At 36.5% G+C, this 24,822-nt stretch overlaps 2 protein-coding genes across 2 annotated transcripts in view; both read left to right on the forward strand.

Moving 5' to 3' along the window:
- LOC132185800 (probable cyclic nucleotide-gated ion channel 20, chloroplastic) overlaps positions 1 to 24,822 on the forward strand; it is a 53,150-nt gene that overhangs the window by 1,730 nt on the left and 26,598 nt on the right. The window lies entirely within an intron of this gene.
- LOC132185801 (probable cyclic nucleotide-gated ion channel 20, chloroplastic) lies at positions 12,822 to 23,563 on the forward strand. Its single transcript, XM_059599594.1, has 7 exons — positions 12,822 to 12,847; positions 15,427 to 15,564; positions 16,307 to 16,384; positions 18,148 to 18,277; positions 21,158 to 21,404; positions 21,523 to 21,685; positions 23,159 to 23,563. Exons 2-7 carry the CDS (start codon positions 15,482 to 15,484, stop codon positions 23,385 to 23,387), a joined length of 930 nt encoding a protein of 309 aa, XP_059455577.1. The 5' UTR covers positions 12,822 to 12,847; positions 15,427 to 15,481; the 3' UTR covers positions 23,388 to 23,563.

Below are 24,822 nucleotides of genomic sequence, written 5' to 3' on the forward strand. Positions count from 1 at the left end.
AAGTTTGTTGCTATCGAAAGTAGAACTCTAATTGAGTTCATCTTTGCTACTAGAGTAAATGTTTCCTCATAGTCAATCCCATAAGTTTGTGTAAAACCTTTTGCAACAAGTCTTGCCTTGTATCATTCCACAAAACCACTAGCCTTATGCTTGATAGTGAACACCTACTTGTATCCAACAACCTTCTTTACATTAGGCAATTTAACAAGATTCCAAGTATTGTCTTTGTGAAGAGCTTTCATCTCTTCTTGCATTGTTGGCCTCTACTTTAATCACTGAGTGCCTTTGTAGATTTTTAGGGATAGACACAAATGGCAATTTGGACACAAAGGAACAATATAATGGTGAAATATGCTAATAGGAAACAAAATTAGATATGGGATGGTGTGTGCATGACCTGACTCCTTTGCGTTGTGCAATAGAGAGATTGATATCATCGACAACAAGTATTACATAATTCATATAAGGAAAAGAAGTAGTATCACTTGAGTTAGGATCAGATGCTTGGCATGTAGCATCAAGAATGGTCTTCCTTTTCTGGTGTTTGGAGTAAACTCTCAACTCTTCCATAAGAGGCACATATGACTTACAAGTAGGAGACTCATTAGTAAGCTATTGTTTCTCCTGCTCAAGCTTAGGGGTAGGAATAGGTAACGGGGTCAAAAAATCCTCTTCCCTCGGACTCTCCCCCTAAAAAGGAGTTTGGGATGAGGAAAAATATGGTTGCGTTTCAAAGAAAGTAACATCCATTGAGACAAACTGTTTTCTCGATGGGGGATGATAACATTTATACCCCTTTTGTGTGGGAGAATAACCTACAAAGATGCATTTGAGGGCTCGAGGGTCCAACTTACTCCGAGCTGGACCGTGAACATGGACAAAACAAACACATCCAAAGACCCTCGGAGAAACACCTTTTGAAGTAGAGAAAGGTGGGGCAACACGTCAAGGGGTGTTTTGAGATCCATGACCCGAGAAGGCATCCTATTGATGAGATATGCAGCGGTGCGCAAGGCGTCCCCCCAATAAGCATTTTCATTAACTTCTGTAACTAACTGTTTTGGGCTTTACTTTTCAGTGTAGGGGGTACTTTTTTTATTAAGCTTGAATTTCTCGTTGTCAGGCATGAACCATTCCTCCATTCCCCAACTCCGGGAAAAAAATAATAAAAGAAACACAAAAAAGAATAAAACACAGGCTTTCATTTTCAAAGGGGTTGAAAATTAATTGTGGTAGTGGCCATGAACATCTTACAAAAGGATTGTAATTTAAGTGCTGCTGTCCTAAATCTAGTCTTGTATGGTAATATTCTCTTTGAAACTATTTTAGTTTTCAGAGAAATATGAATGACATTATATATATATATATCTTTTTGCATTTTGTGCTTTGTTGGAAGCAAAAAGAATACGTGGTAGATTGCTCTGTTGCCTATAAAAAGGCAGAAAATTGTGTGGGCCTGGTATTGAAAGTATTAGTAACAGTTTTGGTGGCAAAGTGACGCAGCACGGATGAAGAACAAAATAAAGATAAAAGATTGGTGTCTCACCAATTGGATAAATTTGGCGTCTCACCGCATAAAAGAGCAATTACAACTCTCAAAGAACAAAATAACTGTTTATTTCTTAATCATAGTTTGTTCAATACAATTGAAACTTGTGCTTAAATAGACTAAAACACTAAATCCTAACCCTAATGTGACTAACTTTTGGGCCAAGCCCATTATTAAATACGAGCTCTAAAAACATAAATTAAATATTAAAAACTGTTATAGTTTGTATGAACGGTTTAAACACAAAAGGCGGAGGCTATTATATTATTCAACTTATGTTAACCTAATATAAGCATCCTATTATATAGGATTAGGGAAATACCATAGAGACTAAAATACCCCCAAAACCCTAATGACTCAAACCCTAACTCTTCTAACACTCCCCCTCAAGCTGGAGCATATACATCATATGAATCCAGCTTGGAAGATACAAGCAAACGAAAAACAACTAGAAAACATATTCTAACACTCCCCCTCAAGCTGGAACAGCTTGGACCACACAAGTTAATTAAATAAAACTTCAATGCCGGTCGAAAACTCGTTGGTAACTTGAACAACCATTTGATCGGTTCTCGCCGAAAAACACCAAGGCCGGTCGGATGCAACGATCACTTGATCGGTTCTCGCCGGAGAATCCAAGGCTGGTTGGATACATCGATCTTGGGATTGGTTCTCGCCGAAAAACACCAAGGCCGGTCGGATGCAACGATCACTTGATCGGTTCTCGCCGGAGAATCCAAGGCCGGTCGGATACATCAATCACAAACAACAAACAAACAAACAACAAATTTTCACATGATTAACCAACAAGATTAGCCGGAAAACAGATACCGGAAAAACAAAAAACTTTGCCGGAGCTTCGCTAGACATACGCCGGAACTTCGTCGGGGCTTCAAAACTGGCCGGAAACACACAGAACAGGCTGGCAATACCTAAAAACAGAAGAAAAACACTTAAAAACAGAACAGAAACAGTCACTGGAGGCTCGCCGGACCATTGCCGGAGTATCGCCGGAGCTCGCCGGAACTTGCTGGAGAAGACAGAACACTCCGGCCACTTCAAAAACAGCAACTACAGAATCAATAGAGGGCCACACAGTAACGTTTCAACACCAAAAGCATCAAATCGTCGGAATATTTTTTTTTTTTCCCGATGGCCGCTGCAACTTTTCCGGCCACCACAGAACCATCCGGCCAGCATCACAGAACATCAAAAACAAACAAAATATATATATATATTTTTTTCTCACCGGAAGTAGTTCCGGTCACCATAAAACAAGAACAAAACAGCTCTACGGAGCTCTTTGAAGGTACTGCCCGTGTGGGTTAGCCCACACGGGCAGTGCGGCCACCAAGTTGAAAACTAAACTACCCAAGAATCGAAACAAGCTCTGATACCATGTTATAGTTTGTATGAACGGTTTAAACACAAAAGGCGGAGGCTATTATATTATTCAACTTATGTTAACCTAATACAAGCATCCTATTATATAGGATTAGGGAAATACCATAGAGACTAAAATACCCCCAAAACCCTAATGACTCAGACCCTAACTCTTCTAACACTCCCCCTCAAGCTGGAGCATATACATCATATGAATCCAGCTTGGAAGATACAAGCAAACGAAAAACAACTAGAAAACATATTCTAACAAAAACAATTACAAAATAATACTAACTTTAAACTAATATTCTTTCTTCATTCTGCATCACAAATGACATAATTTTTGTGATTAGGGTTATGGGTGTAGTAATCACATCAGTACCATTGAAGTGGCAGCGGAGTAATGGGATTGGTAGAGCTGGTGATGATTTTGTTATGGAGGACGTGTTTGTGGTGATTACAAGAGCAGAAGGAAGTGTTTGTGGTGCTTATAGTGCTTTTGGATGAAGGTGGTGCAGATTTCAATGGGGGTGGGGTTGACAGTTATCATCAATAGGGGTTATGCGGATTTTTGTGGAGTTGGTGGTTATACTTTACTGTCCAGTGGTATTGCTGTTGGAGGTGGTTTTAGATGTCAATGGGTGTTGGTTGTAGTTGTTATGCAAACACTTTGTTTATCTATCTTTCTAGGAAAATTTTTCTTGAGGTTGCACACACATTTTACCATACCATTATATCCTTTTGACTTTGTCATGTTTTACTACTAATAATTTTGTTATCTAGAATAATGGCATACAAATATTTTTTTTTTTTTTTTTTTTTTTAAATATGCATACAAATACTTCAATGATCTTATGCAGTTTTCCTTATTTTGAATGTTTATAGTTCCATAATGCTCTCTATGGGGATGCTAAAGGCTGGGCTAGGAGATTTTATTCTTTTCTCCAACAATATATTCCTGGTGTCATGAATCCTCATGCTAAAGTCGTGCAACAATGGAACAAATTTTTTGTCATTTCTTGCTTGGTGGCAATTTTTGTGGACCCATTGTTTTTCTTCTTGTTGTCTGTACTAAAGGTATGCTTCTCCTCCTTTATTTATTTTTTAGAAGATGATTTTTGTAAGTATAAAGTTAGATTCATTTTGAAGTTATTAATGTTGATGAGTTGTGCGCTTGATAAGGATATGGTTTCTCAAATTTTAACATGGGTATAATGAGATTTATAGGGGAGACTATGTAAGAGATAGAAGCTACCTGATTTGGATGCCAATCCATTAAATCCTAGAGCCATTATAAAAGACTCTCTAACAAAGTCATAAACCCTACTTGATTAAGAGCTAGTAGCCAGATGTGATGATCCATCTGCATACCAAGTTGCCACCATCTCATAAGTTTTTGTTTAATTTTTAGTGTTTTGGGAGTATTCTCAAATCTTATTAAGTCCAACATATGGATGCTAGATGATATTTGTGATTCGGTTTGCACAAGTAAATATGGAGAGAAAGATGAGGCTTGTTTCAATGATACATAGCCTACTTCACACATTTTATTATGTATATTGAAAAATACATACTTCGGTACTGCTGGGGAATTGAGGTTGCAAGGTCAAAGATAGGCACCAACGTATCTCAAACGAAGAATGTACTTGACATCCTCGAGTAAACTGGATTGTTAGGTGCTCAACCTGTTGATACTCCTTGAGATCTGAATTATAAACTTGCGAAGGAGAGTTATTCTTAGATCCTAGCAGATACCGTTGACTAGTTGGGAAACTCAATTATCTAACCATCACATTGTCAGATATCTCATATGCAATTAGTATTGAGTTAGTTCTTAGAGGCTCTGAGACTCTCACATTGGGACGCTGTTGTTCGTATTGTTTGATGCTTGAAGAGAGCCCCAAGGCGTGGCATACTATTTATTAGAAGCTTCACTATGCCTCCAACCATGTGTTCGATGAGAGGACTAAGTACATTGAAGTTGATTACCATTTTGGCCGAGACAAGATAGTGAGTGGAGACATAGATATGTATTTATAAAGTCTGAGAACGAATTTGCTGATATTTTCACAAGGTCATTATGTAAAAATCGGTTTGTCAATTTGTTCCAAGTTGGGCTTATATGAGATATATCCTCTAGCTTGAGGGGGTGTGTTAGAATGCTAGACTATATTATTTGTACTCTTCTAGAAAGAGCCAGTTGTACCTACAGCTGGCCCTACAGGCAGTCAACTCTCAGAATTTTCTCCCCAATGATTGTAACAAACTCTCCTATGTATGTGGAATGGATGAGTGCTGCTGTGTAAGAAAACTGCCCCTCTTTATTAAATTTGTTTTCCATTTTCTTCCCTCTATCAGTAACTAAACAATTAGTAACCGTAAATTCATTACCTCTTTCAGAACCAGGCAATTTTAACTGAAAGAGAAGAATAAAAATTGGAGGAAGAAGTAGGGAAAAAACAGTCTAAATCATAGAGAAAAATGGGTTCTTTTACAAGTATCTGGGTTCTTTTTCTTTGCCTTTCTTTGTGGTACAAGAAACATAGAGAAAAATGGAGGAAGGCAGAGGAGGAAAATAAAATTGGGACTGGATAGCAATTGGTCTTTCTACTATAAACATATAAATCACATCTATCTCCTTTATAAAACATGCAATTTTTGGCTGAAAATCTTAGTTGTTCATGGTCTCTATCCTCTGTGATCATGTTCCTAACTTCTTATAACCATATTTTAGATTTGAAAAATATAATTTTCTTGCGGTTTACTATTTGCACAAAATTACTTGCTTTTCCCCACTCCTTGAATGCAGGATAATCTGTGTATAGTTCTTGACCAGCCCATGACCACAACAATTGTGGTTTTCAGAAGTTTAACTGATCTCATATACTTCTTCCATATGCTTCTTCAGGTAATTTGTTTAATTAACCTGCTAATATGGACCATATGCTAAAGCTCATTTAAAAATTTCACATTATTGTTATTTTGTTCTCAATAATATTGTAAATAATCCGTCAAACTATCTTTGAATACCTACTGATGCAGGCATTATTTGTTTCAGAGTTTTAGACTGCCTTTGTTATATCTACCAATGTCTTTGCATTTAGAAAAGACCTAAACATTGCAACATGAAAAGCCTGCTTAAATTTGTTCGTTTAGATTTGTTTGTATGTCTTAAGTCATGAGACTAAAATGGTAGCAAGAGAATTCCATATTAGATTTGTTTACCACGGGGCAGATCACAACATAAGTAAAACATATCAGCTGAAAATGCAGGGGTGTCCACGTTTCTAAGACCTGGAAAGCAATAGCAATGTCTTGTGGCACCTATGTATTGTATAAAAGGGCCTGCATGGGTCAGGTTGGTCACTTTTGGAAAGGATTTTTACACCGACCCTAGTTCGTCACTTTTAAAAGATCTGAACCCGATGCCAACCTAGAGCACCCATAAAACTGGTGGGTTGGTTTCACTGTGGTTCAAGAAATTAGTCGGGTTGGTTGGATTAAGAAAGAGTGGGGACAGCGGAAGGCAAGAGCTATGTTGGTGGAGGAGACAGGAAGAATGAGAGAGAGAGAGAGGTACAATAGGAAGAAAATAGCATATAAGTGCAACAATAACACCTGAGATGAACATTATAAACGAAATGCTCTACCAAATGAGAGTTACTTTACCTGCCCATGATCCACAAACAACCTGTGAAAACCGCTGCAACCACCAACGCCATAGCCCAAAGCCTTTCACCAGTACATCCCAAACATAATGTGCTACTGTGTAGCTAAACAAACTGGCCCCACCACTCCAAACAAGTGCTTGAGCAGAACCGTAAAAACAAACCTGCCTGCCCATCAAGTGCCTCCCTCAAAATAAGAATTGGTATTAGAGCTTGTTTCGATTCTTGGATAATCTATCGTTAAGTTTTCTCTTGTTGGCGCCTTCGAAGCAGGTTTTTATTATTTTTTATATTGTTTATGGTGACCGGAACACCTCTGGTGGAAAAAGAAAAAAAGAAAAAAAGCAGTGTTGTCAATGCTGCTGGGTGAGAATTCTTCCCTGAAAACAAAAATATTTTTCTGTCAGGGTGTATTTCTGTGTTTTTCGGTCTTATCTGTGGTGGCCGGCAAAGTTGCAACGGCCATCGGAAAAGAAAAAAAAAAATCCGGTGGTTTGATTTTGAGTTGTTGAAAAGTTACTATGTGGTCATCTATTGATTCTATAGCCACTGTTTTTGGAGTGGCTGGAGTGGTTTGTCTTCTCCAGCGAGCTCTGACTGGCCTTGGATTCTCCGGCGAGAACCAATCCAATGTTGTGATCGATGTATCCGACCGGCCTTGGTGTTTTTCGGCGAGAACCGATCCAATGTTGTGATCGATGTATCCGACTGGCCTTAGTGTTTTGTGGCGAGAACTGATCCCAAGTTGTTAGTGATCGATGTATCCAACCGGCCTTGCCGTTTTGCGGCGAGATCCAATCAAATCCGACGAGTTTTCGACCGGCCTTGAAGTTTTATTAAATTATCGTGTTAGTTGTATGAGTCTTTGTATTGTGTGCTCCAAGCTGTTCCAGCTTGAGGGGGAGTGTTAGAGTATGTTTTTCTAGTTGTTTTTAGTTTGCTTGTATCTTCCAAGCTAGATTCATATGATGCATATGCTCCAGCTTGAGGGGGAGTGTTAAAAGAGTTAGGGTTTGAGTCATTAGGGGTTTGGAAGTAGTTTAGTCTTTAAGGTATTTCCCAAATCCTATATAATAGGATGCTTGTATTAGGTTAACATAAGTTGAATAGTTGAATAATATAATAGCTTCCATCTTTTGTGTCTAAACCGTTCATACAAACTATAACATACTGGAAGTGCACATGGTCCAGAATCACTAGCATTTGGGACCCAATGACCAATACCCAAATCAAATTTCACCTCCTTGCGTCCAAATCCTTAGTCAATCTATAAAGCCATGTAACAAACACAAATTGAACAAAATCAGTGTTGAAGCTATATGATGCAGGAGAAGAATATTAGTGTGGATTTATTATTTATTCATTAGTTTTCCTTTTTCAATAAGGATTTGGTTTTCCTTTTCCATTAGGATTAGTTTCTGCTATTATCATACGCTGTCAAAACAATCTTAGTTCTGCCCGGCGTCGCTATAGTCGATGATCTTTTGGAGGTGAACAAGGTGGAGGTCAATGAGGTCGGCGAGAATGGAGAGAAAGCACTTGAAGTAGGCAAAGCAAGGAGGGTAGTCAAGGATCCAGGGGGCTGGTCATCTTAATTGGTGCAGCAGTGGCAATGGGGATGGTGGATGTTGACGAATCTGACAGTGAAATGAGAGAGGGACAAATTGAATTGGTGGAAGTAAAGTTGGGGAAATTTTGAACTGGGACAGCATTTAGTTTGTGAGGGCTCATGCTACTAACTGTTTGCCGCATGCTATATATATTATGTATTTATGCTTACCCTTAGTTTGGGTTTGAATATTAAAACCCGATAACCAAATGGACATACTTATTTATGTAACTTCGAAATCGAACTGACTCTCTGCCATCACAGAAACTAAGGTTGGCACAGGTTGGGCCATTTTCTGCACAGCCCTAACTGTATAAATACGTTGAGCCCATTAAAGAAATTTACTTTTATTTTATCACTCAAATTTCTCACATGCAACTCGTGTGATCAAAAGCCCAGTGAAAAAAAAAAAGATTTTGAAATAATTTTTGTTGTTTTCTTTATTTTTAGTTTAGTCCCATAGCAATGATATGCTTTTGCATTCATATTCACTTTTAAGCAAGCAAGAAGTATGGGTTCTTACACTTGTCTCTATTATCCTTAGAAAGCTTTTTGATCTTGCCATTGTACATATTCATCTTATATCACATATTATATGCCTCCTGGTATATTTATTTAAATTTATTGTATGTTATTGAACAATAAGGTAAATAGAAGGAAACAAAAGTACTTTATAATATTAGAACTTTACTGGTTTCAAGTTTCAACTTTTAAGTAATATCTTAAAAAAACTTTACTCGTGACATCCAATGTCTCCAATCGTTATACCATTGGTATGGTCTTCGCTTTGGTTGGATCCTTTGTTCTAACATTGACTGCTTTATCTTTCTTTCTTTTTTTTTTTTTTTTTTTTTTTTTTTTGCAGTTTAGGTTGGCTTTTGTGGCCCCCGAGTCACGAGTGGTTGGTGCTGGAGAGTTAGTTGACGATCCAAAAAAGATTGCTCTCAATTATATTCGTGGCTTCTTTTTTGTTGACTTATTTGTTGTACTACCGCTTCCTCAAGTAAGGGCTCCCTCCTCTCTCTCTTCCCCTTATCAAGTTTGTATTCATCACCATCTACATAAATGTCACATCCATGTGCTTAATGTGTTAAGATCTTATTGAAGATTCAAAGTTTAAGCTTAATGCCAATTTTGTTGTGGATATGTGTTCGTTGTTACTTTGTCATATTAAATTAAATTAAGTTTGTTTTTCTTTGAAAAATATATGCTTTTTTCAGTTTACGTTAATTATGTGGATTTGCTCATTTAATATTGTTGATATTTGTTTAGGCTCTAATTTCTAGATATAGGTTTGAAGAACATATCTTTTGGAAGGTGACTTTTGGAGTGAAAGGTGTTCTGAATCTTTAAGGGATTGAAAGATGAGTCACATTGAGAGAAGCTCGATGGAATTGATTTAGAGTGTATCTCGTGGGAAGAGTGAGACAATATTGAGGAGAGAATCAGGCTTATTAGAAGAGTTATTAGGATTTGTGAGTCATTAGTCTTTGTGGGTATTTTGGTCATTGTTATATTTCTCTAAACCTATATAATAAGAGGTGTGGTGGGCTACGTAAAAACAATAACAACAACACAGTAACGTGGCTCCACCTTTTTTGTCTAAACCGTTTATGTAAACTACAACATGGTATCATCTTTTCTGTCTAAACCGTTTATGTAAACTACAACATGGTATCAAAGCTTTAGGCTTAGATCCTTGGTCTAATCCCTCGTTTGTAGTCTTGATTTTTTCTTTCTTGTGGTTGATGTTTGATATCTTGGTGTTGGTGTTTATAGTCCCAGTGGTAGCACCTCGTGTGTGGACGGTGCCTTCATGAAGCTCTAAAAGAGTCGTAGTGAGACTCTGGAGAAAAAGAAAATTCAGTTTATCTTGTTGTCGGTGTAGGCTTCGGTGGTTCTTCGTGATTTTCGGTATTTGTATTTGTTTTGATATCTCTGTCAGTAGTTCTCGAACCCGGCTGTTTCACGGTGGTTCTCGGTGGTTGGCTATTGTGCAGTGGTCATTAGAGCTGTTTGTGGCATTGTTGGTTATCGGTGGCCTTAGTGGATGCTTTCATGGCTGTCTTAGGCATTTTCTGATCATTTGCGGCGAGATCAACTCTTGGTTGTTCGTTGTTGGTTGTTGACATCCGACCGGCCTTGGTGTTTTGCGGCGAGATCCGACTGGCCTTGGCGTTTTACGGCGGTTTCCAACTGGTTATTGGTGTTTTCCGGCAAGATTCTACCAACCTTGGTGTTTTGTGGTGAGATATGATCAAATCTTGATTGTTTGTTGTTGGTTGTTGAGATCCGACCGGCCTTAAGTGTTTAGCAGTGAGTTCCAACCGGTCCTTGGTGTTTTCCGACAAGATCTTACTGGCCTTGGTGTTTTGCGACAAGATCTGACCTCCCATTGAAGTTTTTAGCGAATTTTCTTATTTTTATTTTTACAAGTCTTTGTATTATGTGCTCCAAGCTATTCCAACTTAAGGGAGTGTTAAAAGAGGTATTAGGGTTTGTGAGAGTCATTAGGATTGGTGGGTATTTTGGTCATTGTTATATTTTTCTAAGCCAATATAATAAGATGCTTGATAGGCTATGTAAAAACAATAACAACACAGTAATGTGCCTCCACCTTTTCTGTTTAAGCCGTTTATGCAAACTACAACAAGGTTAAACAACATTTATGTGGTTTTTGACAAGATACCTCAATATTGTTATGGACCATCCAATATATATATATATATATATATATATATCCGAGCATTATATTCTCTCACTACATTAGTGAAGCAATGACACCCCTTTCACTAACCCAAGGGGACCACTCAGTTATCTCAAAGGTGAATGGAGCTCATCCCTTCTTCATAGCAAGTTACAACCTCCTTTGTAATGTCAATCCTCACTAGGCCTCAAGACCCTAGAAACCACAAATTGCATCATGGCTCTAATCCAGGGTGTGTAGTGGGACATTGACCCCTCAAAGTATCATATTATTTAGGTCTCTTAAAGTCGGTTTTACTGCGTATAGTGAAATGTGCCTTCAATATTATAATGTGTTGAGACATGATTTACCAAAAGATATTTAGAAATTTGGTATGTAATTGATGAACAATCCCCAACGGCACATGGAGGAAAAGGCCACTTCACCAACAAATTTTTGCTGAACCAAAAGCCAACTTCAAGGTCTATCAGAAGTGGCCAACTTTTCTGACCATTTTAGTTATCGAAATCTACACAAAAAAAACAAAACAAAACAAAACAAAACAAAAAAAACAAAATTTGGTGGAGAAAGGATGAAAGTGATCAATATTTGATTGTATGTGTGTGTGTGCACACCCAGACGTAGGTGGGTGGGTGAGCATTTTTACATGCGTCTTAAAAAGGAAATAAATCATAATTGCTTTTTAAGATGTCTATTTGAATCAAAAGATGCATGTATATACATCCTCAAATTGCATAAATTTTTTTATAAAATGGTTACCTGGATCAATCAATCTGTTTCTCTGCGAAGTAATGTGACAGTACATGCTTTTCTTAGATGATAAGTATATCTCCATTAACTGTTCTTGTTACAATTGTTTCTTTTTCTTTTGTTGCTGCAGATCATAATATTGTTTGTTCTACCAAGATATTTGGGAGCATCAGGAGCAAATTATGCTAAAAATCTTTTACGAGCAGCCGTTCTTGTTCAGTACGCTCCTAGGTTGTATAGGTGTCTACCTCTACTTAGTGGTCAGTCTCCAATTGGCTTTGTATTCGAGTCAGCATGGGCAAATTTTGTCATAAATCTTCTCACTTTCATGTTGTCTGGCCATGTTGTTGGGTCATTCTGGTACCTCTTTGGGTTACAGGTGGGTGGAAGTTGTCATATCTTCTAAGGATGCTTGTTGAACTTTCTTTCATCTAGACAATTTGGAGAAACTACATTTATCCCTACCATTGCAATGCCCGGCCGCGCCCCCCCCCGACTAAAGTGAAAAAGATACCTTCCATAAGATTAAAAAGAAAAAAAAAAAAAAAAAAGAGAAAAAGGTAAGTCATTTTTAACCTTTATGGAGGGTATTTTTGTCATTTTGGGTTGTGGAAGGGGAACATTTTGCAACCCCAATGGTAGATTGGGGGGACATTGCAAAAATCATGGTAGTTAGAGGGAGGTAAATGTAGTTAACCCAGACAATTTTCTTCTCCTTGCTGTTTTCGGAATGCTTCTTGAACTTTACACTTTCCCTTGTACATGCATTTATGTTTAAGCAGGAAAAACATATTGGCTGGTGAAGCATGCAATTGTTTTTCCTTGCTTCACTTGGCCAATCATTCTGTTTACTACATGCATGAAGGTTTTTGTTTAATGATTTACTAAGTTTTCCTTTTGCCCCCTCTTTCTTGACCCAGAGGGTTAATCAATGTCTTCGAGATGCCTGCCATAATTCTGTAATTCAGCGATGCGTGGATTTCATAGACTGTGGGCATGGATATGATTTTACAGGTTTTAGTTCCAATCCAAACTGGGAGAAATGGAAAAAGAATAAGAATGCTAGTGCTTGTTTGACTCCAGATGGTTTTGATTATGGAATCTATATTCAAGCTGTCAATCTTACTACGGAAGGGAGCATCATAACCAGATATACATATTCATTATTTTGGGGATTCCAGGTATTGCTTTTATCTCTCTTCATTTTTTCTGTATATGTACATCTGAAATGTGCTGTACTTACTCATACAAGTTGAATTTTGTATAGTGTTTAAACTAATTAAAGACTTGTGTGGTAGAGAGGGTTAAGAAGATACATGGCAAGTTTTATCATGCTGCTTGTATCTGGACATTGCTCCTCATGTTCAACTCATCTTTTTGGGTTTTTAGAGGTTGTGTAGTTAGATCTTTGTGCATATTGCAGGAACTTTTTTGGTGTAATTTTTTTGTTGCAAAAGAATGCAACAGACCAGCAAGATGATTCTGAAAATGTAATTTCATTGTAAAAATCTCATCACATTTATCTTCCATTACTAGGGATCGCTATTTCAATCTGTCTTATTTTGTATTGTTTGCCCATTTTAATATCTTCTCGTCATTTTCACCCTGATCTATGTCCCCCATCTTTTCTTAAAAATCTGATTCAAAATCCAAAGTTCTAATGAATTTCCGGTTTGATTTGTGGTTTAGCCATTGCCTTTTTCACAAACGTCTGCCTTTGTTCTCTTTGATTTTACTTCCTTCTTGGGCAATCCTACCATTGAGTGGGAGTGTTTATATATTTGTGAACTTGGTTACATTGTTTGCCAACTTCCTCCTGATCTCTTATTTGGCATTGACCCGAAGCTCAATGTAACATGTTTGCAGCTGTTGTTTTGTGTATGAATATTCGTACTTGTATCTACATGATATGTTGGGTCATGACAATAGAAATATTTGTATGATCAACTCTTCTCCAAAGATAATGCAGAGTGGCCTGCACACTGTGTAGCAATGGCTGGAAATAAAGATAACAATTTGTTTAAAATGATCATCTATATGCCCTTGACACTACAAAATTCTTTACAGCCTAGTGCGATTCCAAAATTCTATTTGAACATTTAGGATTTTTTTTCTTCTTGTCCTTAGATCATAATTCATTTAACTATATTCTTTTATAGTTTTTACGCATATGCTTAGCGTACATCCAATTCTAAAGGTCTATCATTCAGTTCCATGCCTCACTTTTGCTTGCTTGACAAACTCAATGTTTGAGCTGGAACTTTTTTTTTTGATAAGTAAGTAGTTGACTTTATTAAAAGCGTAGGCGCCCCGGAGTACACTGGAAGTATACAAGGAGGATCACCTAACTAGAAAGGGAAAAACGTACAAGGAAATCATTATAGCTAATCGAAACCGGAAAAACAAACGCTACAGTCCAAGATCCTCCGCTATGGTCTAGGATTGATCGGTTTCTTGTTTCTCCAGAGCTGGAAGCCTGGTTTCCAGGGGTGAGGCAGAAGAGGCTTCCACGTCTATGTTCGGATCACTTCCCAATTATGCTAGAGTTGGGGGAGGTATCCCAGGGGAAAAGGCCATTCAGGTTTGAGAATATGTGGCTTAAGGAGGAAGGGTTTGTTGCGTTAGTGAAAAAATGTTTGAGCTGGAACTGATCCAAGAATCTGTGGTATATGGAGTTGAATTACATACCTTGAATTTTTATTTTTTTTGCCAACTTTTTATTGTGTACTAATCAATTATCTTTGTTTTTCACATTAATATTAGAAGATGCAATTGGGCACTGGTATTAACTAAATGAAGGATCCAAATTAGACACCATGCCGGGATTTACAAGACATGTTTATAACAATTGGTCGAGAGGGGTGTCTTACTAAAACTTGAGTTTTTTTTTTACCAGTTCATGATGGGGAAGTGGGATCAGTTGATGCTCTCTTTACCTCAAATATGGTGGTAATATATTGACTTATTCATAATGGTCCTCATGTAGCCGGATGATGTCTATGAGAAAGTCTCTCCTTGACACAATCCCAAAACAGAACATTTTAATTGACCAGGCTGAGATCCCAAACCAATGTAAATAACTCATATGAGCAAGTATAGAGCTAAAAGATTTTCATTCTTTAAGTAGAGTACATGAAGTGGATATGGCCCTACCGTCTATGCAAGGTGTGTCAGGGAAATAATCTGGATCCTGTAAGTGGATATGGAACCTCAAATTTAGTGACGTTTGAACATGGGACCCATAATTATCTTTATATGGGAAGCCTCAATTGCTGAAGGTTATTCATGGTATTGACCTCAGAATGCCTGAGGTGCCTTGGAAATATATCTGTTGTGCCTAGGAGGACTAGTCTAGGAACATAATATCTCATGTAAATGGCTACTGTTAGATATGAAATAAATTGTAAATAAACCTAAAAATGAATCAAATACTATCCCCTATATGTTTTGTCTCAAGAAGTTTTAAGCCCAATTGAGTGAGCTATGTGTGATACTGGAGTAGAAGCACTAATTGACAATTTCAAGGTCTTATGATTATTATAATATTTTGACATGTCTTCTATCGTCCTCCACCGTTGAAGAAAATTACTCGTCTCAAAATGATTTTAGATTGTATTACATAATAGCCTGGCATGTTCCCATTAGTAAAACGATTGGAAGTGTGTTCATAAGTGATTCAATTAATTTTGTTCTGAAAGGTCTTCTGATTAATGATATCCCCTGAGATTGCATCTCTATATGATTCTATGAAGCAAATCAGTACGCTGGCTGGAAATCAAATTCCAAGCTATTTTGTTTGGGAAGTCCTTTTTACCATGGGCATCATTGGACTGGGTCTCTTGCTCTTCGCTCTTCTAATTGGAAATATGCAAAACTTTCTTCAGGCTCTTGGTCGGAGGTACAATTTTTCACTATGGTGGTGATTTCTATTTCATAAATTTTTGTTCATGGAAATCTGCTTGAGAAGGATGTAGAATGTATATTTTGCATGTTCCTGTCACCCACCACAAAGCTTTTTGGCCATTTGGATAAGAGATTTATGGAGGATAAGAGCATGATTATATGGCACAAGGGAATATATGTCTCTTCAATGGAATGATGTCTTTCTTCTTGAAGCCACCCAAACCTTAAACCTTCTTCTAACCAAGCCAGTTTCTTTTTATTTTTATTTTTTTATATCCATGCTTACTACTACCTAACCTGCACATTACTGGTCTGCTGCTAATATTGTGTTTATGCTGCCTAATGATATCCCTACCTTTAATTTGTGCTTGTTATTTTCCAAATACTCATGCTTACCCATATGCAACTGGCTAGAGAGGATATGTGACTGAGGTCCTCTGGACTTGGATACTTAGATTGCTTTGCTATTTCTATATCTAATTTTTCATTTTCCTCTTTATTAAACAACAAATTTAAAACACACTAATAGCCAGCATTCTGTAAATATAGTTCCAAACTTGTATATTTAGTTATAGACATCTCTTTTTATGATTTCATTCATGCTTGTCAATAAATCCAACAAAAAGAAAAAAAAGAAAATTTTATTTTTTACTGTTGGAATTTATAATTGTACCACCAAAGTTTTGGGCTTTTTTGACCAGTTGCCTTTTTTTCTTCCTTTGCTGGTTATCCCTTAGGAGGTTAGAAATGTCCCTGAGACGTCGTGACGTTGAGCAGTGGATGAGCCATCGACGTTTGTCAGATGAACTAAGAAGGTATGACATCCTCATCATTTTGTTTACATTCTTGTTGGCATGTTATATAGTTTTCTACATATCAAGTGAATATTTCCGAGCCTTTGACTTGGACTAATATTTTTGCCAGACAAATCCCTAGAGTATCGATACACCATGCCTTTATTTACCTTCCAAAAGTTTTCATGGTGGGCCATGAACATAGATTAACATAACTACAATTCCGTTAAAAAAGAAAAGAACAAATAAAAGATACCTCTTTGTAAACAACAATCTCTCCTAACAATTTACAATTCCAAGTTTTGTCCCATAAATTCCTAAAATGTCCTTATGCTGTAATATTATATCACAAAATCACACATTTTAAGAAAATACCAAAAAGTAATTTAGGTTTAAGATGGCTAAGGATGACATCACCATGACCACTATTTTTCACCGACTTCATCCTACTCCTTCCTACTTTCTCATTCTTCTCTCCTTTCCTCATGTTCTCTCCTCTCTATCTAAAACTGACCCCATATTAGTTTGTACTGATAAAAAAGTAGAAAGGGGATCGTTTCTTCCCCTGTTCTGTGTCTCTTTCTCCTCTCTGTTGTGAAATGATGAGCCTATAGAAAAATGGAAGACAGAAGTACTGAATTAATGCTGAATTCAACTCTACTTAGGGTAGGAACAACCTCAGAGCAAAGATAGCAATTTTTCTCCTATGCCTACACACTTAAGTGACTTTCTTTTTTTATCTATGCAGCCCTACAGCAGTCACCCCACAACAGACACGTAACCATGAACACTTCACACTAGCATAGCGCTCACGCGCACAAGTGCATTAAACTCACTCGATGCATTACATGCAAGACACAAATACCACTCTTAACACATCACACACGACTATACTAACTACCCCAATGTACCGCTCTCCTTTTCTCCCTTCCTCCAAAAAACAGAGCACACACACCACACACATTGCAGCCTCTGTCCAGTTGAGGCCTATCAATCATCTCCCTCCCCCTCCCTTCAAAAGAAAAATCAACATGAACCTTATTCAGATTTAGGAATGATTGAAGAGCTGATCCACCTCTTCCCATGTTCCATATTTCAAAGGCAAGCCACCGAACCACACTTTTCTAAGGCCATCTCACTTTCCTTAGAGTGGACACTCTCAATAAGGAGCAGCTGCGGAGTTTGACACTTATGGCAGAGAATGAAATTTGTATTGCGATTGAAACAAAAGTTTTTTTCTGTTTGCATTGCATCTCTTCCTATGGATTTTTTTTTTTAATAAATAATTCAATTTCATTAAAAGCGTAAAGGGATGCACATGAAGTATACAAGATAAACCCCTAATATAGAGAAAAAGAGGAACAAAATCCGAAGAACTTTGAAAAATTAGAAACAGGCAGGCTATTGAACGCTAATATTCATGCGTAGAGAGATATGTTTACAAAGTCTTTATGTCATAACCGGTTAGAGTTTATTTGTTCCCAGCTGGGTTTATATGATATATATGCTACAGTTTTAGGGGGAGTTAGAAGAGTGTACTAGGGTTTGGGGATATTTTGGTCATTGTCATATTTCTCAAAGCTTATATAATAATATGTGTGAGGTAGGCTAAGTAAGTTGCACTAGCTTCTTTCTCTCTAATATTTTCCATGGAAACCTCTCAACAATAGCTTACAACTGTTAATTTGTTCATGTTTGTTCATGAAGGATTTCTCTTACTCAAATGGGCATTTCAGTGCAGGATTTATTAACAACCTGACCCATATAATTGGCTTATTATGTAGGCAAGTACGACAAGCTGAACGGTACAATTGGGCTGCCACCAGAGGGGTAAATGAAGAAGTGCTTTTGGAGAATTTGCCTGAAGACCTTCAGAGAGATATAAGACGCCATCTCTTCAAATTTGTGAAGAAAGTAAGCAATCATAATATCCGAGCTTCGTAACATGACTAATTTCTTGAATACATATTGCATAAACGTTGTGTCAAGAGTATTCTGTGAGAAAATTGGGCTTGAAGACTGAATGATATTCTAATCCTTGGATGGTTGCTTGGTGAAAATAACACCACGGTGCATACAATAACAGATCTTCATTTGAAGCGCAACGTAAAACTAGTGCCATCAAAGGACTTCAAAGGCAACAAAGTTGAAAAGGGCAGCAGTCTCTTTTCTTCTTAAATTTGTTGATTCAGTTAAAAAGGTTGGTCTAGAGTTATTTCCTAAAGGGTATTAACTTTATCAAAGATGGAACCCTTGGTCCAACCCCTAATGCAACAGCATTAAGTTCTTTTCAAAGGGGGAGAATTTATGCAGCAACTAGCCGTAGAAAGAGACCAAGAAGCTATGGCTGTCAGTACTGGCGTCTCTAGTGGACTATTTGAAACTTTTCATGTTGAAAAGTCAAACTTAGGATAAAAGGGTGCTCCAGGATTTAATTTAGCTCGGTTATTAGCCAAGGATTTGATCTTTGTGGTGATAGTTTCCTAAATTTTACGGCAAACAGTAGCTAGCTATTAGGGTGAAAATACTTTGGCGTCAAGGAGCTTAACGGTGAAGAAAGCTAGTTGCTTCTGGGTGGCAGTTGCTATTCTTTAGTGCCCTAGCAGCTAGTGAGCTGTACTAATTGCGTTTCATAGAACAGTGCGCACTTCCTTAGGAAGTAATCTATAATCTGTTTGGTAGTGGAGGAACAAATTGAAATTGAGTTTGTTTTGAATACCCCTCCCTTCTCTCTCTCTCTCTGATCTTCTCAGCTGTCATATCCTTTCCCTAGATGAATTTTAGGCATCTCTTTATTCCCTTTTTTCTTACTGAAATTCTCATCAATCTCACCTCATAATCTCTCCTAGGCTTCTTCTCTTCTCTTAATCGTATTCCCCTCTTTGATCATCACCTTTCTAGCAAGACAGCCCCTTAATCCCGAAGTTCCAAGGCTGTCCTGCATCAGTTATTGAAATCAACCTCTCCCTTATCATATGGCCATCATTAAAGTGAAGAAGTGAAGGGGACAGGATCCATCTGAAGAACCCCCAAAATGAACAGAATAGTAAGTGAAGGATAGCTTGGACATGTGAAGTTTTTTGAGGCTCTGGTGTTTCTTATATACATGTACCCTAATTTCCCATTTTTAATTTGTTACTTCATATTTCTTTTCTGTTTTGGAGTTTCGTGTTTTAAGATTCCTTATTTTTTCTTGATTTGCGTCTTTGAGAAAAAAACCCAACTCCATAAAAGTAAGAGGCTTAAGTTGAGCCTTGACAGATTACTAGTTCCAAAAAATTAAACTAACAGAAAATGGTGAATTGGATCCGTTGGGCTATGTTGGTTAATGTATTTCAGGGTGTGTTTTGTGTTTTTGGTTTAAAATTATGTTTTGATGTGGTATAAAGGTGAGAAGTGTTTTTAGAAGTGTATTTTGGTGGGGTCCATATTTGAGAAAATGTTTTCTAATAGAGTACACTCGCTTATTTTGAGAAACCCCAAACGGATGTAGAGCCTTACTTATTAAAAAAAAAAAAAGAGGTGGATGTGCATCCATCTTCAGTGGCTCCTCCAATTAAGATGGTCACACGGCCACTCTAATTATTATTATTTTATTTTATTTTATTTTTCATTTTTTTAATATTTGTAAATAATAATTTAGCTCCTACCTTTGCAAAACAAAAAGTTCAACACATTTCTTTCGTCAAGATAGTCCTACAACAAGGTAAGAATATAGTTTTTTAAAAAGCGTTTTGTTTTTCTAGTTGTTTGTTAACGTATTTGTTTTGAGGGAATACATAATACAAGAATACAATTCATTAAGAAACATAGCCTCATTATTCTAATATTTTCCTTCATGTATAGGCTCAAACTCTCCTTTACATGTGGGCACAAACTCCCAATCAATGAGTAGGGATAACACATGGAATTTTAAACGTGTGGAGATGGTGTTTGAACTCAAGACTACCTACTCTGATATCATTCTGGCATCCAACTTAAACGATTATACCAATAAAAACTCAGCTCAAAAACTTAAGCCGACTGGGAATGAAATTTAATCATTTACTACTATTCTAACAAGCCAATCACACTACTAATTTTCAGATCTGTTCTAGCTGAGGGACTTAATGCATAGAGATATCAAGTGTACTCCTTATAGCCTTGATGATGTCGTAATCTCCATATCTTTTTCTGTTATTTAGATCTCTATGGTTTTTGGAGCTCACTGAACCGTATTTATGTTTGAGTTCTAAATAATTACTTTTATGTTGTTTGATTCTCATGCATCCTGGAAATGCCGTGACAGATCTGTTAGTCTAAAACAATGAACCTAGACGAAGCCCCAGGTTACCTTCAGGAGTTTGATATTTATAGAGTGCATTAGGACATGTTAGAAGAATTGAATGGGGTCAGTATGGAAAATCATTTTAGAACTTATAATTGATCCCAGTCTTATAGACATAATGCTGGCTTCCATTTTCTTTAAATTTGGGTAATAGATGTTTCCTGCAATTGATATTTATTAATGTTAGAAGAGTTATTAGGGTTTGTGAGAGTTATTAGGGTTGTGGGTATTTTGGTCATTGTTATATTTCTTGAAACCTATATAAAGATGTGTGAAGTAGCCTACGTAATAGTAACGACCCGCTACCTTTTCTCTAAACCTTTCATGCAAACTACAGCAATTAATATGTATGCAAACTCTTTGAGACATCAAAATGGACATTAAAAGTAGTCAACATTGCTTGTACCACAGTCATTGACTTAGATCTATTCATAAACAAGTTATGAGATTTTAAAAATATACTGCAGGTTCGGATTTTTGCTCTGATGGATGAACCTGTCTTAGATGCCATTCGTGAGAGAGTTAGACAAAAGATATACATTAAAGGAAGCAAAATTTTGTATCAAGGTGGTCTGATTGACAAGATGGTTTTCATTGTACGTGGAAAAACAGAGAGCAAGGGAGAAGATGGGAATGTGGTTACCTTATCTGAAGGGGATGTTTGTGGTGAGGAACTTCTCTCATGGTGTCTTGAGCATTCTTCAGTAAATAAAGGTACAAGTTTAATCAATAACTAGCTGTTGAGAATTTTCAAGGGCCTAGTAGACCTGGCCAGAATTTTGGCTTCTCGGTAAGTTGCCTGTATTTGAAGACAACGTGGTTTCCATTGCAGATGGGAGAAAAAGAAGGATTCCTGGACAGAGATTGCTTAGCAGCAGGACAGTAAGTTGCTTAACAAATGTAGAAGCATTTTCACTCCGAGCTGCAGACCTTGAAGAAGTCACCAGTCTTTTTACAAGATTCTTGCGGAATCCACGTGTTCAAGGAGCCATAAGGTTATTTCTATGTCAACCTGTATCTGAGTCTCAAAAGAACAAGTTAATTGTTCTCATTTATCTTTTCTGCCTTCCGCGAAAAAGTCCTTTTCAGATTTTTCTTTTTCCTGCCCATATAAGCTACTTTAGCCGAAAACATGAGGCCCATTTTCTTCATAAATACTTAATAAAACACAAGAAACTTGGTGGGGAAGGCACTCTTGAAAATTTGCAAAGCCAGCATGGGGTACTAGTAGATCACATAATAGATCCTACATATTGGAGGAGTACTTTTGATGCGAAAACATTTGGTGCCGTTAGATTAAGAAAATATATATACATCCATACATATAGGTTTCAGATGTGTACACACACAATATATATATATATATATATATATATATATATATATATATATATATATTGTAAGAGACTAAGAGTATTTTGGTAATTTTCGGCTTTGGGTTGCTTAGTTTGAGAGTTAGTAGTCATTTGGTTCTAAATCTAGTTTAGGTTCAGGTTAAACATTCTTTAATTATTAGGAAGTTTCCTTTCCTAATTAGGGGATTTTGCTTTTCCAAGTTGTGTTAGGATTTTACTTCTATGGCAAACATTGTAAAGGCAATCACTTAAAACTTTGATTAATCAAAACCACCTTAAGTAGGTCTGCTTTTAAGACTCCATTAAACTTCTGCTGGCCTCTGTAAGAGTGAGGGCTTCTCTTGTCACCTTTTTATTTTTATCAAAAATCTAGAGAGATGGAGTGGGATTTATTGTTTGATCTGGTTCTTCCAAACCTTGTAGAAGAAGGCTAGATTGTTCTTGTGAGATGTCCTCCTATCACTGTCATTATACCTCAAATATTCTTGTATAGACTTATATTTAAAGAGTAATGCTACACATACTCCCACTTTTTTACACCCATAGGTAGCTTTTAAAACCATCATTAAATTTGTGATAGATCTTTATTGGATTTTAATCTGATTTTAAAAGTCTCCTATAGGTGTGGGGAAAAAGGTGTGAGAAAGTGGGAGTGTGTACCATTACTTCTATTTAAATGAATGAGGGAGGAAAGGGCTAATGTGAATTAAGAGCTTCGTTTCATTTTCACCATAGATTTCATATGGTCATTGCGTCAGGATAACCGTGTATAGCAAATAAATTCTTGTTTTTTCTTTTTTTTTTGGTTCTGCAACAAGTTTTGAAGGTTTTCATGCCACTCATACTTTTAGGAAATTACATACTATACCATACACATTCATATATTCACTCTAACAAGCTTTTCACCAAATTTTTGGTGTAATTTAGGTTTTTTTATGAGGCTTTTGAGAAGAATCCAGTTGCTTTCCAAATTAGCTGCTGCTTCTCATATATTAAAGAGTTGCAGCCCTCCTAAAACCGAGCTAAAATAACTCGGACATTGTTCTTGGAAAAGGGCATGTTAGTTTCTTGTCAAGCACCCCACATAATAACTTGAAATGTGCTTCATTGTAGGTACGAATCACCCTACTGGAGATCACGTGCCGCAGTCCTCATTCAAGTGGCTTGGAGATACCGGAGGAAACATCTAAATCGCGCAGATACCTCACAATCTAATCAGATGTCAAGTGCGGCGCATCGCCCAGATACCTCACAATCTAATCATATGTCAAGTGTGGCGCATCAAGGTACTTCTTCAATGGTCCCCTTCCATGTTGATTATGGCCATCATATGAAGCTATGAGATTCACGAGATTCACAATATTACTAATGGAGCCTTGAATCATGACATACACAATATTACTAGTTGTGTATCCAACTATTGTATGATGACATTCACAGTTTTGTTGTGTTTCTCCATGGAGAAACCTTTAGACTAAATCAAATACAGATCAAAATAAAAAAAATCTTTTTTTCTTTTATGAGTTCCTAATAAAACAAAATATTTCACTCAACATTTAACACAATCAGATAAATCATCTCAGGTTCAATGTTTAATTATCTCTTCAGTATTTCCAAAGAGTTTCTATTCTCTTTTTTTGCACAACAGTCAAATAAACACTATAATCTTCCATTTCCAAAGAGTTTCTATTATATTAATTCAGAAGTTTTAATTTTTATCAGAGAACAAACATTCAAACAAAGTACAAATTGAAAAAATAAAAAACTTACAAATACAATTAGTACTCGGTCCGTTTGAAAAAAAAAAAAAAAAAGCCCGTTTTCTAAAAATAAAAAATAAAAAAATTTGAAAGCGTTTTTAAGAGTTTAAAAAGTCTAAAAATAGCAAAAATATACATTTGGCAAAAGCTTAAAAATAAAACTTTTGCCAAAAAATGTTTTTTAACTTAAAAGTTTTATTTCTCAATCACAATCACAAACATGCTTTAACCATGTAAGTGTAACAATATCTTTCAATCATATTAATGTAATAAGAAGGATAGAGCAAGTAAGAAAATACCTCTTTTTCCCAAAACCTCCCATTCCTAATCTCTTTGCACAGTCACTTTGAGCCTCTGTCAGCTATTATGCGAGTATTTTCAGTGGGTTTTTAAATTTGGGCTAGAAATTAAACTGAAGGAGAAAGATGAGAAAATATGCGATGGTGTGTGTGGCTTACATACAGTCTTTACTTCACCAGAAAGGTGTGTGTCAAGGAGGGTCTTCACGAAAGTTGTGAGAGTGAGACTTGTAAGATTTCACGAATAGTTAGTGTGTGTACGATTGAGTCAAAAGGTCGTCTCTTGACCATAAGTCTACAACTACTTCTCTAGGCATAAATCTGACGCCAAAATATTCATAAAATGGACGCTATAATTAAACACGTTTAATAGAGAATTGAGAAACTATTAGGATTGCCATTTTTTTTTTTTTAACAAAATGACGTGCTACAATATAATTAAATTTTTAAAAATTTAAATTCATCAACCTCATATACTTCTGAACATTCGAACAAAAAAAAAAAAGCACTTAGAAAAAATATATATATATATAATACAAAATTTTGTACTAAACATTTAATGTAATCAAATAAAGTTTCTCACATCAGATTCAATGCTTAATTATCTATTACGTGTTTCCAAAAAATGAAAATCTTTTTTTTGCACTGAAATAAAATAAATTTTTGCTTTCTTTTGCCTGAAAATTTGAGTATAACACAAATGAAAAAAAAAAAAAAA

The sequence above is a fragment of the Corylus avellana genome, chromosome ca6 (genome assembly GCF_901000735.1).
Source record: "Corylus avellana chromosome ca6, CavTom2PMs-1.0".
In the NCBI taxonomy this organism is placed as follows: Eukaryota; Viridiplantae; Streptophyta; class Magnoliopsida; order Fagales; family Betulaceae; genus Corylus; species Corylus avellana.